Source organism: Antechinus flavipes, chromosome 3, assembly GCF_016432865.1.
Source record: "Antechinus flavipes isolate AdamAnt ecotype Samford, QLD, Australia chromosome 3, AdamAnt_v2, whole genome shotgun sequence".
NCBI classification, from domain to species: Eukaryota; Metazoa; Chordata; class Mammalia; order Dasyuromorphia; family Dasyuridae; genus Antechinus; species Antechinus flavipes.
This window is the reverse complement of record NC_067400.1, coordinates 457,932,321-457,947,637: the sequence shown is the minus strand read 5'-3', so window position 1 is coordinate 457,947,637 and position 15,317 is coordinate 457,932,321. Positions and strand designations below refer to the sequence as shown.

At 31.7% G+C, this 15,317-nt stretch overlaps 1 protein-coding gene across 2 annotated transcripts in view; it reads right to left on the bottom strand.

Annotated features, from left to right (window-relative positions):
- USP12 (ubiquitin specific peptidase 12) overlaps positions 1-15,317 on the bottom strand; it is a 119,950-nt gene that overhangs the window by 48,595 nt on the left and 56,038 nt on the right. For both annotated transcript variants that reach the window (XM_051986547.1, XM_051986545.1), the window contains exon 2: positions 5,816-5,896. Coding sequence is in view for 1 of the 2 variants with exons in the window: in XM_051986545.1 (XP_051842505.1) it covers positions 5,816-5,896 (81 nt within the window). In the remaining variant the exon portion in view is untranslated. The remainder of the gene's footprint in view (positions 1-5,815; positions 5,897-15,317) is intronic.

Genomic DNA, 15,317 nt, shown 5'->3' with positions numbered 1-15,317 from the left:
TTAGGAGATCATTATATACCTCAACAACAATACTGTTTGAAGATGTATTCTGATGGAAGTGGATCTCTTTGATAAAGAGAGCTTTAATTGATCAAGGATGGACAGAAGCAGCTATATCCAAAGAAAGAACACTGGAAAATGAATATAAACTGCTTGCATTTTTGTTTTTCTTCCCGAGTTATTTATACCTTCTGAATTCAATTCTCCCTATGCAACAAGAAAACCGTTCGGTTCTGCACACATATATTGTATCTAGGATATACTGTAACCTATTCAACATGTAAAGGACTTCTTGCCATTTAGGGAAGGGGGTAAAGGGAGGGAGGGGAAAAATCGGAACAGAAGTGAATGCAAGGGATAATGCTGTAAAAAATTACCCTGGCATGGGTTCTATCAATAAAAAGTTATTAAAAAAAAAGAAAAAGAAAAAGAATGACCTACTCAGCAAAATTGAACATTAAATGATGAAGATGAACATTAAATGAAATAGAGGACTTTCAAGAATTCCTGATGAAAAGATCAGAGCTGAATAGAAAATGATATTCAAATTTTAAAAATTGATATATGATATATATAATGTACATATATATATATATATATATATATATATATATATAATTCGAATTTAACAAATGAAAGAGAATATAGAGGTACAGGTATAAGCTGACTATGAAGATATGGTATTCAAAAAATAAAATTAAGGGGTGAGAAAGAGAAATGCAGAAAGAACAGAAAAAGGAAGGAAGAATAGAGAAAATTACCTCACATAAAAAGTGCAAAAGGAAGAGCTTTTACAATAGAAGGAAAGATGGGGGAAAATAAAGCAAAATTTGAATGATATTCTCATTCAAACTGTTTAAAGATCAAAACATACAAAAATCAGTTGAGTACAGAAAGGGATGGAGGGAAGGGGATGATAGAAGGAATAGCAGATTAAGGGAAACAGTGTTTAGAACGAAACACTTTTTTTTTTTGAGGAAAGAGGAAGAAAAAAAGAGAGGTGAGAGACAAGGAGAAGAGAGTTGGAGGGCATTACAGACTTAATACACATGACAATGAAAGTGAATGGGATGAACTTACCCAGAAAAGAGAAGAGCAGAAGAGATTAATAACTAGAATTTAACAATGAGTTGATTAAAAGAAACTCCACTTCAAACAGAAGAGACAAATAGAGAGTAAAAATAAAGGACTGGTGAAGGATCTTTTATGCTTTACTGAAGGGGTAGCAATCATGAATTTAAAAAAAGTAAAAGCAAGAACAAATCTAATTAAAGGACATAAAGAGGGAAACTACATAATGCTAAAAGATATAAGCAGTCAAGTAATATCAATAGTAAACATATATGTACCAAATAGTATAATATCCAAAATATTAAAGGAAAAGTTAAATGAATCACATTAGGAAATAGATAGCAAAATTATACTACTGGGATCAAAATGTTTGCTTTTCAGAACAAAATTAACATAGCCATAAGAAGGTAAGTAGAAGATTTTTCAGAAAAGTTAGATGTTAGACCTCTGGAGAAAAGTGAATGGAAATAAAAAGGAGCATACCTTTTTCTCAGCTATAACATCACCCCTTCATACCAAGTGACCATGTATTAGGATATAATGCAAATATCCTACACCCTTTTAGACAATAATAAAATAAAAATTATATTCAATAAAGGACCAATGAGTTTAAAGATTGTAAATTAATTGGAAACTAAGGAATGAATAGGAATAAAATTAGGAGCTAGTTTTATTGGGGGGAGAAGGATGAAATTAATAGCCCATTGGTTAATTTGATTTAATAATAAAAAAAATTATTGCTATCATAAATTCACCACCAATGAAGATAAAATTAAAGCAATTAGGAGCTATTTTGTCTAACATATGACAATAAATCTAACAATCAAAATGAAATAAATGACTAAATGTGTGCATGTGTTTTGTGTGTGTGTGTGTGTGTGTGTGCACTGCTCATATTAACAGAAGAAATAGAATATTTAAATAACTTTAACTTGGAAAAAAATATTGACGATGGTCAATACTGGCCAAGACAAGGGACCTACTTCATCAGCCAGTCTCTGAGTCTTAGAGAACCTGAATTACTGTAAACAATCTGGAAGCATAGCTACTCCTTGAGGCAAGCCCGAAGGAGCACTGATAGGATTCTAAGTGGACCTTATTAATTCTGATTAGGCCTTTTGCTTAAGTGGACTTTACGACAGTCCTACCCAACTCCATTTAAAGGTTAACCCACCATGGCATATTCCTGCCTTATAGAATCTTTCCCCTGGTTAACTATAAGTTCCATTAGGTAATGTCTTTTCCTTGCTATAACCCTTATGAATTTATCCCACACTTAGCAATGTAATGAAATTTTTGCTCCTGGGTGGTGGTAGAGGGGAGAAAGAAAAACTGAATAGGCCACAAATTAGCTTTCTAGGAAAAATTCCTTAGGACTAGTTGGATTTACAAGTGAATTTTACCAAACATTTAGAGAATAATTAATTCCAATACTACATAAATTGTTTGGGAAAATAGACTTTCCTTTCATGACAAATATGGTATTGATACTTATTAAACCAGGAAGAGCAAAAAGAGGGAAAGAAAACTACAAACCAATTTTTCTAATAAATATTAATGCAATAATTTTAAATCAAATACTAACAGGGGATTATAACAATATGCCATAAAGATGATGATACCCAGACCAGGGTAGGATTTATGGAATGCAGGGTTGACTCAATATTATGAAAACTTCAGCATAACTGACCATATCAATAATAAAACCAACAAATATCATGATTTTCTCAACAGATGCAGAAAAAAGGCTTTTTTAACAAAATGTAATACTCATTCCTATTACAAACAGCAGAGAGCAAAGGAATAAATGGAGCTTACCTTAAAATGACAAGTAATGTCTATCTAAAACTAGGAACAAGCATTATGTATAGGACATAAACTAGAAGCCCCCCCAATAAGATCATGATTCATGAAGAAAAAAAACCCATTATCATTATTATATTCAATATCATTTTACAAGTGCTATGGCAGCAATAAGACAAGAAAAATAAAATTAAGGAATTGGAATCAGCAATGAGAAAACAAAACTATCACTCTGCAAATGATATGATGGTATACTTGCAGAATCCTAGGTAATCAACTAAAATAATAAGAACTTCAGCAAAGTTGCAGGATATAAATATATATATATATATTTACCGATATATATTTATAATATACAATATACAATTATATTATATAATAAATATATTTACCCATATAAATCATTAACTTTTATATATTTTAACAACAAAGTCCTATAGGGAAATGGAAGAGAAATTCCATTTAAAAGAATTGCAAAGGCCAATTCCAATAGACTTGTGATAGAGCCATCTGCATACAGAAAGAGAACTACAGGGACTAAATGTGGATCACAACATAGTATTTTCATCTTTTTTTTGTTATTGTTTGGTGTTTTAGTTTTCTTTTTAATTTGATTTTTCTTGTGCAGCATGACAAATGTGGAAACATATAGAAAAATTGCACATGTTTTCCATATATTGAATTACTTGCTGTCTAGGAGAACCAGTGGAGGAAGGAAGAAAAATTTGGAGCACAAAGTTTTGCAAGGGTCATTGTTGAAAATTATTTTTGCATGTATTTTGAAAAAAAATAAAATTTAAAAAAAAATTTTTAAAACAAAATATTAAAATAACTGTAGAAAGATAAAATATTTAAGAGTCTATTGGCAAAGACATATCCACGAACTATATTAACATTACAAAACACTTTTCACGCACATAAAGTAAACCCTAAACACCTGGAGAAATATTTATTGCTCAAGTAGGTCAATTTACCACAAGAAAAATGACTCTATATGTACTTATTCAGTGCTATACCAATCAAACTATCAAAAAAGTATTTTATAGAGACAGAAAAAATAATAAAATTCATCTGGAAAAACAAAGGTCAAGAATGTCAAGAGAATCAAAAATTTTAAAAAATAAAGGTAATTAGTCAAGTAATATCTGATCTCAAATTGTATTACAAAGTGGTAATCATCAAAGCAATCTAGTACTGGCTGAGAAATAGGGTGATAAATCAGTGAAATGAATTAGGTACACAATATACAGTAATAAATGATCATAGTAATCTACAATTTGGTAACCCAAAGACCCAAGATTTTGAGATGAAAACTTTTTGAAAAAAATTTCTAGAACAACTTGAAAGCAGTTTAGCAGAAACTAGATATCGAACAACATCTCACACCATATACTACAACGAAGTCAAAATGGGTACTAGATTTAGAGATAAAGGGTGACATCATAAGCAAATTTGAGGAATACGGAAAAATTTATCTGTCAGATCTATGTATACATGAAGAATTTATGACCAAACAAGACAGCATTATAGTATATAAAATGGATAATTCTGATTATATTAAATTAAAAAGGTTTTGCACAAACAAAAACCAATGCATTCAAGATTAGAATGAAAGCAGGAAATGGGGGGAGTTTTAATAGCAAGTTTCTCTGATAATTTTCATATATTTGAGAAATAAGAATATGTCAAATATAAATCATTATCTAATTGATAATCACAGGATATAAACAGGAAGTTTTCAAATGAAATCAAAGCTATCATATGACTACTATTAAAGCAGTCATATGAAAAAATGATCCAAATCACCATTGATTAGAAAATAGATATATGCAAATTACTACCTCACATCAATCAAAATTGGCTAATATGAACAAAAAGGAATTGGAAAAATTGAAATACCAATACACCACTGGTAGAGTTGTGAACTGATCTAACCATTATGGACAGCAATTTGGAATTGTGGCCAAAAGGTTGTGATATCCTTTTTATCTAGCAATACCACTAAGTCTGTATCCCAAAGAGATTAAAGAAAATGGAAAAGGATCTAATGTACAGAAATATAGCAACACTTTGTGATGACAAAGAATTTGAAACTGAAGGCATGCCTATCAACTGGGGAATGGTTAAATAAGTTGTGGCATATGATGATGATGGAATATTACTGTTCTGTAAGAAATGATGAATGGAATGTTTTTCAGAAAAATCTGGAAACTTATATGAACTGATGCAGAGTGAAATAAACAAAACCAGGAGAACACTGCACACAATAACAGCAATACTGTACAATCAGCAACTCTTAGTATACAATGACCCAAGACAATTTTGAAAAGACTTGGATGAAAAATGCTATTCACTCCAAAGAAAGATTCCAATGGAATCTGAGTGGAGATTGATGAATATTTTTTTTTTTGCCTCATTTTTCTGGGGTGGTGTTTGGCCTCTTTTCTTTTGCAAAATGGCTAATATGGAAATATATTTTGCACATGTATGACCAAAATCAAATTGCTTGCCTTCTTAAGGGGTGAGGAGAAAGAGAATTTGGAACTACAAATTTTTAAAAGATAATGTTAAAATTTTTTACATGTAATTAAAGAGGAAAAGAAGAAAATGCAATTTGATTAACGAAAAAAAATTAAATGAATAAAAATTACAGAAAAATAAAAACATTAATTCCCTAAGGTCAGATGATAGTTGTTCTTTCCTTGCATTCCCAAAATTTGGAACAATGAAAATCAGAAATTATTCTCATTTTAAATTTCAATCCTTATCAGATTGTCACTTTCCTCTTTTCTTTAAATAAAAATAATTCAAGTCTCTTCTATAATTAAATTCTAAAGAGCACAAATGAAGTGGCTTCAATTATATGTTGCCATTTATTCACCATATTTTCAAATCATAAATGCAATCAGAACATTTATAAAAGTTATTATAGGAAACTTACATTGACTAATCCAAAATAGTGTTCATTGACTGGAAACTGTTCTGGACCAATCTCTTTCTCTAAAGCCGAGGCATTGGCGCCCTACAAAATGAAAAATAAAAACCTTAGTATTTACAATATGTTTCCACAAAATCTTTAGCCAGTAACATGCCAGCAAAGTAAATCAAGTTTACCTCCTTACAGGTAAATAAAAAAACATTTATTTCAAGAAAAGAAAGGATAACCTCCCCACCCTCCCAAACTACTTTACTCTAAATATAGTTATTTATGAATACAGGCTACCTCACCCGTGATTTTATTTTATGATGCTTAAAGCTTGATATGTTGTGTTTTGGTGAGTTTTTTTTTTTTTTGGGAGGGGGGGGGCGCGGTATTTTTTTAAATTTTAGATTTAAACACAAAATGAGAAAAGGAAAAAAAAAACAATTGCCATGTACACACAAGACCATAAAGGAGGATTCAATATAAAAACCATTAAATTTCCATTTCAAAATAAACCACAATAAGTATTACACACTGTTTTCCAAGCTATTCAGCTTTTCTTTTCTTTCTTGTTGGTCTTCTTTTGTTCTCAGCTGTGTACTTCAAAAATTTTTTTTAATCCTTCCTCAACACCATCATCACCCTAAAAAAGGCTACAATTAAGTGACAGATATAGATACACATACATATAGTTTTATGTGTGTGTGTGTATATATATATATATATATATACATATATATATACACACATATACATACACACTATAGATATCTATAAACATATACATATATATACATACATTTATGTAAAACTGTACTGTGCTTATTTTTTCCTATCTGTTCTTCTCAAGGTTTACAGCATCTTTGTAAGTCCAAGTTTTTCTAAAGCAGTCAGCTTATTATACACCATATGAATATTACAACCCAATCACATCATAAGTGTTTTTACCTGGTTTTTTGCAATCTTTCTATTCTTGGCTACATGTTCTTGTATAAGTAAAAACTTAAAATTTTAAAATAATCAAAATTATTCTTTTCACACTTCAACAATATTCTTATCCCATAATATAGTTTAAGGTCTGAAACTACCATTTCCTTTATATCTTTTTCCTCCCTGGTTTCTCTGAAGTTCCTAAATTTTTCTTCTTCCAAAGAAACTTTGGAAAATTTTTTAGTAATTGGGATGACATTGAAAAAATTGTTTAGGCAAAATGTTATTTTAAAAATTGTATAGGCTCTACCTACCCTCAAACAATAAATACTACTTCAATTATTTAGATATGACTTTATTTGCATAAAAAATATTTTATAATGAGATGATTCAGTCCAGTTCCAATGGTCTGATGATGACGACAATCTGCACCTAGAGAGAGGGCTGTAAGAATTGAGTGTGGATCACAACGTAGTATTTTCACTTTTTTGGTTGTTTGTTGCATTTTGTTTTCTTTCTCATTTTGTTTTCTTTGTTGATCTGAATTTTCTTGTGCAGAATGATAATTGTGGAAATATGTATAGAAGATTTGTGTATGTTTGAGATATATCTGGTTACTTGCTGTTTAGGGAAGGAGGTGATAAGGAGGGGAAAAATTGAAATACAAGGCAAGGGTGAATGCTGAAAATTGTCTATGCATATGTTTTAAAAATAAAAGGCTTTGATAGCAAAAATTACTAATTTACTCATTAAAAAGTATTTGGGGCAGCTAAATGGTGCAGTGGATAGAGCACCAGCCCTGTAGTCAGGAGGACCTGAGTTCAAATTTGACCTCAGACACTTAATACTTCCTAGGTGTTTGACTCTGGGCAAGTCACTTAACCCCAATTGCCTCAGAAAAAAAAAAAAAAAAGTTTTTTATGTTTATTTTCATGTATTTCCAGGGTCTGTTTTGGTAGGTATATGTTCAGGTATTTTATACAGTCTAAGTATTTTAAATAGTCTAAAACAATAGTGAATATTCTTGGCCCATAGCATAGTTTCTGCATAGTTTCTCTATTTTTTCACTTTTCCTTAAATCTATTTTCACTATTCTGAAATCATGGTTACTATTGCTGCTTTTTTTTTTTAATACTAAATTCTATTCTTACCCTTTATTTTATCTTTGTTTCCTGTAAAGGGCAGAACTCTGGAAAAGCATACTTGAAAAAAGGTGTTAACTAAATGGAATTGGTAAGACAATAGATATCTAGTTTAGCAAGTTGATTAATAGTTCTCTAATTCAGTACATGTACTTAGTACTTTAGTTCTACAAGATTGACATCTACGATGATGTAATTATAATAGAATATATAAGAGCCAATAAGGACTAGATGAGGGTGACATTCCATCTTTGATCAAGCTTCTGGTGGCTCTCCTTCATTTCTCCACTGAAACCAAGTCCCATTTGAAGGAATTCCAGAAAGCTAACCAGACCCCAAGTGAAGGAGACAGACTGTGAAGGAGATAATAAAGAATTTGCACTTTATCTCTGGCTATTCTCCTGGTGTTTTACTCTGCTGAAATTAAGGCTGGTCCCAAGATCTCCAGAAAGCTAACCAGAACATTACAGTTTCCTGAATGCAACATATTACTGAATTCAAATTTTAATCTGCTATCCATTTCCATTTTATGCATAAATTTGTCCCTTTCACATTCTAAGCTACAAATGCTTATTGTGTATTTTCCTCCTTCCTATTTTTCACTATCCTTCTCATATTATTTACTCTATCCCTCCCTACTCCTCTGCTTTACTTTTATCTGCTATCTTGCCCTCCTTCCCATCCTTTTAAGAGTCCCTCCTTTATTATTTCCCCAACCTTATCCCATTGCCTTATTTCTTTCTGACTTTAGAAGATTTTTTATATCCTTTTAGATAGAGACTCCCCCCTCATTAAGGTTCCAAAACTACTTGCCCCCCCCCACTAATTTTTTCTGTATTTTCCTTTTTTGAATGAGATAATTACTTTTTATTTCTCCTTACCCAGGCCACACTTTTATTTCAAACTACCCAAATTATGATGAAAATCATAAGAGTGCTGCTAATATTTCCATATTCCAAGTGAAGTAAGCAATTTGAACTTATTGAGTCCCTTACAATTGACCTTTAATATTTACCTTATATTTTTCCTGGATATCAAATGTCAAATTTCCCCTTAATTTCTGTGTTTCTGTCACAAAAACCTGAAAGTCTTGTTCATTCAGGATTATACCAAAACCCGTGTCCTTCAATGAAATAGGAACTAAGTTTTGTGTAATCCTTAAAATAGTTCCATAACATTTAAATTGTTTCTTTCTTGTTGCCTCCACTATTTTTTCCTTAATCTAGTTTCGAAATTTGATATTCCTATAAGTTTTCCTCCTAGGATCTCTTTTGGGTGGTGATTAATAGATTTTTTTTTTAAATTTCTGCTTTGTCGTCTTGTTTTAGAACTTCAGGGCAATTTTCCTTAATTGTTTTTATCGTAATTTTCAGATAGTCCAACTATTCTTATTACTCCTTGATCTGTTTTTCAAACATGATGAGATGTTTCACTTTCTCTTCTATTTTTTCATTCTTTTGATTCTGTTATATGATTTCTTGATGTCTTAGAACATCATTAGCTTCTCCTTGCCCAATTCTAGTTTTCAAGGAATTATTTTCTTAAGTTTTTGAGTCTCTAATTTCCAGCTGGTTGATTTTCTTTTCAAAATTTTCTTTTTTGATTTTTAAAGTCCTTTTTAAGATCTTCCAAGAACCCTTTTTGTGCTTGGGACCACTGACATTTCTCATTGAAAAAGATATAGTTTTTTTGGTTCCAATATCTTCCTCTGACTACGAACACAGACCTTTATCCCCATAGTAATAACTGTGTTGGATTCTTTCTCCTTTACTTCCTCATTTTTATTTATTTTGTTTCATTTTGTTTTTAGAAACTATTAGTGTAATCAAGTTGTAGCCCCAGAGTACGGGGAATTATTTTCTGACGCCTGTTTTCAGGGCCCAACCTTGGGCTCACCATTCTGCTCCAAAGTTACATCTAGGGATCTCACACGCAGTCTCTCAAATGACCTTATTTCCTATAGCTACAAACTATAGCTATGCTCTCTGACCTGGAACTAAAACCAGGGATTCTGCTCTCCTGCAAATGTCCACAGGCAACAGGGTCCTCGCCATTCACTATTGCATTCACCCAATGTATGCTAACTCCTAACTCCTTTTCTCTGCAGTCTGAAAGAAGACTTACAGGGGGCATGAGAGCTATCTTCAAATATTCGCAGATCTGTTTTAGAAAAGGAGTTAGATTTATTCTACTTTAAACCAGAAGAAAAAAATAACAGTAATGCATGGAATTTGCTATAAGGCATATTTATATTTCATTTTTTAACATTTTCCTACAATTTCAAAAATAAAAAAGGATTATGATGGGAGACATATGAACTAGGTGATACAGTTGGATAGAGTACCAGTTCTAGAATCAGAAGAACCCGAGTTCAAATCTCAACTCAAATACTGTGTGACCCCACTGCCCCTCACCCACCCCCACTCCAGGCAAATCACTTAACACTGTCTGCCTCAGTTTCTCATCTGTAAAATAACTGGAGAAACAGACAGCAAACCATTCCAGTATCTTTGCCAAGAAAATCCCAAATGGGGTCACAAAGAGTCAGACATGACCAACAATGACTAAACAACAGGAAAGATATGGTTAAAACCTAGGCTTTCTGATTCCTAATCCATTATTTTTTTTATGGACCACACTTTTCTTGTGGCGATCCTGTTTTTTTCAAAATTGAAAACATACTTGCTTTCATGGTATCCTTTTTTAATTTTTGGAATTGTATAGAAGGAAAAACTTTGGAACTGAAAATTTAATTTAATTTTAAAATAAAAAAGTACAAATTTAAAATGGGGAGGAAATGAGAAAAAAAGGTAGCATTTACAATAATGAACCAATTTACATAAATAATATAGACTGCTCCTTATAAATTTTATTCATGTTTAGGTACAGTCTTCCTATAATACTTCAATATATTACTAATGCTTGATGTAACTCTACATGACAAGTTATTTATCTAGAGTTCTAATGATTAAAATTGCATATGCAGATTAATTTGCCAAAGACTTCACAAGATAGCACACATGTTACATTAAACCAATGCATCAAAAAACTGCATTCTTTTTCAAAATATCACAAGACTTATATAATAAAATAGTCACAACTTACTTTTATGATAGCAATGAACAGGAAACAAAGTACATGCCCACCACTGATTTGGGGCTTAAAAACCTCAAGTATAATGTAGTGGAATATCACTGTATTATAAACAATGAATATGATAAATTTGGAGCATGTGAAAACACATGAGAAGATACATAAAATGTGCAGAACTTTTGAAACTATTCAACAATTACAATACAAATGTAAAGAACAATACAATGCAATTAGATACTGTGTAATTTTAATGACACAAGCTAGAAGCTTGAGAAAAATTGAGAAAATTAATCCCTTTTCCTTTATTGCAGAGGTGGGGAAACTATTAGTGTGAAATATTGCAAAAGACTGTCACTTATGCTGATTGGTTTGGCTTACCTGCTTTTTTTTCTTCTTTTCCTAAATTTTTTTTTGTTGATATTAGATACTTTCAGAAATGAATGATATAAAAACAAAAGCCTTTGGTGAAAAGAGTCAATACTGAGGAGACTTCAGAAAGGCAGACATCCAAATATACAGACCAAACATTCTGAAAATTAATTTGGATTTCTGCTAAAACAATAACTAAAATATGCTTATAATCCTTTGTCTCAGAAATACCATCGCTAGATTATTTACCCTAGGGAAGTTAACACAAAAGTAAAAGTGTATGTGTATGCATATGTGTGTCTCTTTCCCTTCTTCCCCCCTGTATATGTACACACACACACACACACACACACACACACACACACACACATTATTCATAGTATACCTAGATAACTAAATATAAAATAGATATCAATTAGAGAATATATGAATAAACATAAAAGTAATAATCCATTGTTAGGAAATTAGAAGCTAATTATGATGGTGCAGGAATAATAGCAAGATTTATATGAAATTAATTAATAGTGAAATAAGCAAAACAAGAACACAATATATACAATGACTACAATATAAAGAAAGGCAAAAGAAAGTCTAATGTTGTGTTCAGGGTAATCCAATAGCCAATAAACAGAAACAGATTAAGATATGAAGTGAAAGGGGAGGAATCATATTAGCAAAGAGAAAGGTTACTTCATTAAGTGAAATGAGTGGCAGAAAACACAGTAACCAAAGACATCTGGGAGATAAGAGTTGAGGAGAATAGGAAAACACACAATCCTCACAATTCAACAAAAACGCTCAATTTCTGTAGTACAATATGAGTCAAGGTTCTCAGAAGAAAGGAGTAGGGAGAGAGGTAGCCATGGAAATTTAAAGAAAAGATTTGGAATTCAAAGCCAGAAGGGATTTTGGAAATGATCTGATTCAATTTCATTTTATAGAATGGGAAAGACCCAGAAAGCTAAGTGATCTGTTCAAAGTCATAGAAGTTGTAAGCAATAAGAAAAGAGTAATACAAGCACAAGTTTCATAACTAAATTCTTCTACTTAAACCAGTTATCAATTTCAGTGGAGAGCTAGATTTAAAGAACTTTCTAATTTCCAGTATATGCTACAGTCTTCTATAAAAAGTCACCACCTCAAAACGAATACTTCCTAAAAGGTCTGGTTTCTGATGCTGCTAAATTAGTCTTTATATTTCAGATAAATCCCAAACATCTTGATTAAAAATACAAAGAATCTGAAGATGGAAGTAATTATATGAACTATCTAGGCAAATTCAAAACAAATCACCAGCAGTTTAGAAAAGATGTTAGGACCCAAATTAGGCTATTATCATATTGTGATCATATCAATTATGGCTATTTTCATAAATAAAGCCTTACTCATCAACTTCCAGAGAATAATTAATAGCTTCTGGAGAAATGGATCATTTAATCAGGAGTGTTGTGAATGGTATAGGAGGGGGAATGAGATTTAGCTAGAGCAGGAAATATGAGGCACTGTAAGAAAAGAAAAGCACCAAAGAGAGGCAGTGTGGTGGACCAGTAGCAAAGATCAGGAAAGGAAGAAGAGACCATTTAATGGAAGGAAAAACAACTCAGATTTTCCTGGTTAATCCAGTATCATTTTCTACAATAAGCAAACCAACAATCAAATTGGAGGAAAAAAACAACGAATTAATAGTTCCCTCTGCTGTAAAGAACAGATAAGGAGCATCTATCTACTTTCTCTTTCCCTCTCTCCTCTTGTTTAAGAATCAGAAAAAAACTTTAAGTCTCACCACTGCTGCTGGTATTTTGTAAATCTGATTCTTTTTGTAAATTAGCTTATTTCCATTATCTACAGCAGTTGAAAATCAGAGTATACAGGTAGGGACACTTTCTAAGGTTTTATGTTTCAGAAACTACAATTCTAGCCCAGGAGGTTGACTTCCCTAGAGACTATCAGTCAAATGTTGTCCTGATTTTCAAACAAGGGAACAGAATGGAATCTGCAAAGTATAGGCCAGTAGGCTCCAATTCTATACAATACATAAATGGATTCAAAACTAGACAGCCAACAAAGAATTGTTAATAGTTCAATTGTAGCAGAAGACCTCAAGAACTTACAGGTGACTGTTATTTAACATTTTTATTACTGACTTAAAGGCATAGATGGTAGGCTCAAATTTGCAGAGGACATAAAGCTGGGTGGGATAATTAACACAGTGTGGATAACCGGGTCAGTATCCCAAAGGATCTTGGCAGGATAGAACAAGGGCTGAATTTAATAAATTGGCAATTATCATTTGAAATAAAAATACCAGCTAGACTAGTGGGGAAAAAAAAAAAAAAAAGGTGGGAACAGGTTTGGGAGTTAGCCCATAAAAAACTCTATATTGGTACCACATTTGACAATGTCCTTTGTCCTATTCTTATAAGCAAGAGACAGTTTTGAGGTATATAAAAATAATTTATTGGACTCAGAATTGATTTACTCGCTAGAACCAAAGAATAATCATTGAAATCAATGCCAACTTAAAGGGAGATCGCTCATATTGAAGTATCTCAGAGAATTATCCCAGTCCCTTTGTGGTTTATTTTTTATCAATGAGTTTTTTATACATGACATGTTTAAAGGAATGGCAGGTGACACAGAAGTAGGAAGGATAACAAAAGATCTATAAAGATCAACACTATCAAATCTACTTATATGGAAGTTTGAAATTTAATAAGAATAAATGCAAAGTTCTACAAGTAGATTGAAAGACTATTTTATAAGTATATAAGACAGAGGAAAACTACTATATAACAGTTTATCTGAGAGTATATAAAAGTTTTAGTGTGAGAAAATCAAACTGATAGTGTTTCCCACTTCTGTAATTGATTTTAATCTGTATTACTTGCCAACATTTTATATTCTGCCTGAGTCATGGTTCATTGTATTGAGTTAATTTCAGAAATTCAGCTTTCCTCTTTGAGTTAACATTAAGTTTCAGAAGTTCAGTTTTCCTGCAAACCAATGATCTATTCTTGTGTTAAGGAATTCTGTTATCCTTGAAGGATACAAGTAGATGCCAGAGAATTCAGCCTGTTAATTCTGCAACACAAGCTGTCCTTCAAGAAACTTTTTTATTGCTGTGACACTTGCAGGTAGATCCTACCAATGAGATTTTAATTCAATCAATCACATTGTTCCCCCACATCTATGATGTTTTTTACTTTGTAGCCATTCATATCATTTTGTCTATTTATGATGCCTTCTTTTAGTTTGGGATATTTCTTTTGTCTGAAAAAAATGATCTGTCTGCCCTTATTTGGAGTCTATTGGCAGACTGAAGAAGTAAAGCCCCCTTTAATTGGTAACTACTAGCCTTATCAATGAATTGAACATGCTTAAAATTTTGTGCCTCAACATACCTTAATTTCAATTGCAAGTTTAATTCAAATGCACTAAATAAAAAATTGAATAAGTAGCCAAAAAAACTAATTTGACTTTTTCCTGTGGAGAAAGCCATGTGAAAAAAGAATTAGATTTATTTTGCTTGGATCCAGAAGGAAGAAATGAGGATAACTGGGGAAATTGCAAAAAAAAAAAAAAATTAGTTTATTATAAAGAAAAACTTCTTTAAAATTCATCCAAAAATAGCAAGTTATCTCCTAAAGTAATGAGTGAGTATCCCTCGATTAGAGGTCTTCTAGCAAAAAGCGATTAGTCTCAGAAATCCCTTCTAAGCAGACCATTTGACTAATTAATGCAACACGTAACTGAACAATAGTATGAGTAGCTATGTTTTTATACTTTGGGTTATATAGTTCTTGGTGACCCAGACTAGGAATTTTATCAACATTTATAATACTGTTGCTATAAGACAATGTTTTCCAAATAGCAAACTTAAAAGTGAATTTCTGGAATATAGTTTATAACTGGAAAATTTATATATAGCTATTAAGATGTGTTATTTCAGTTCATTAGATTTTTCAGAGGACTTAGGATTGACAATT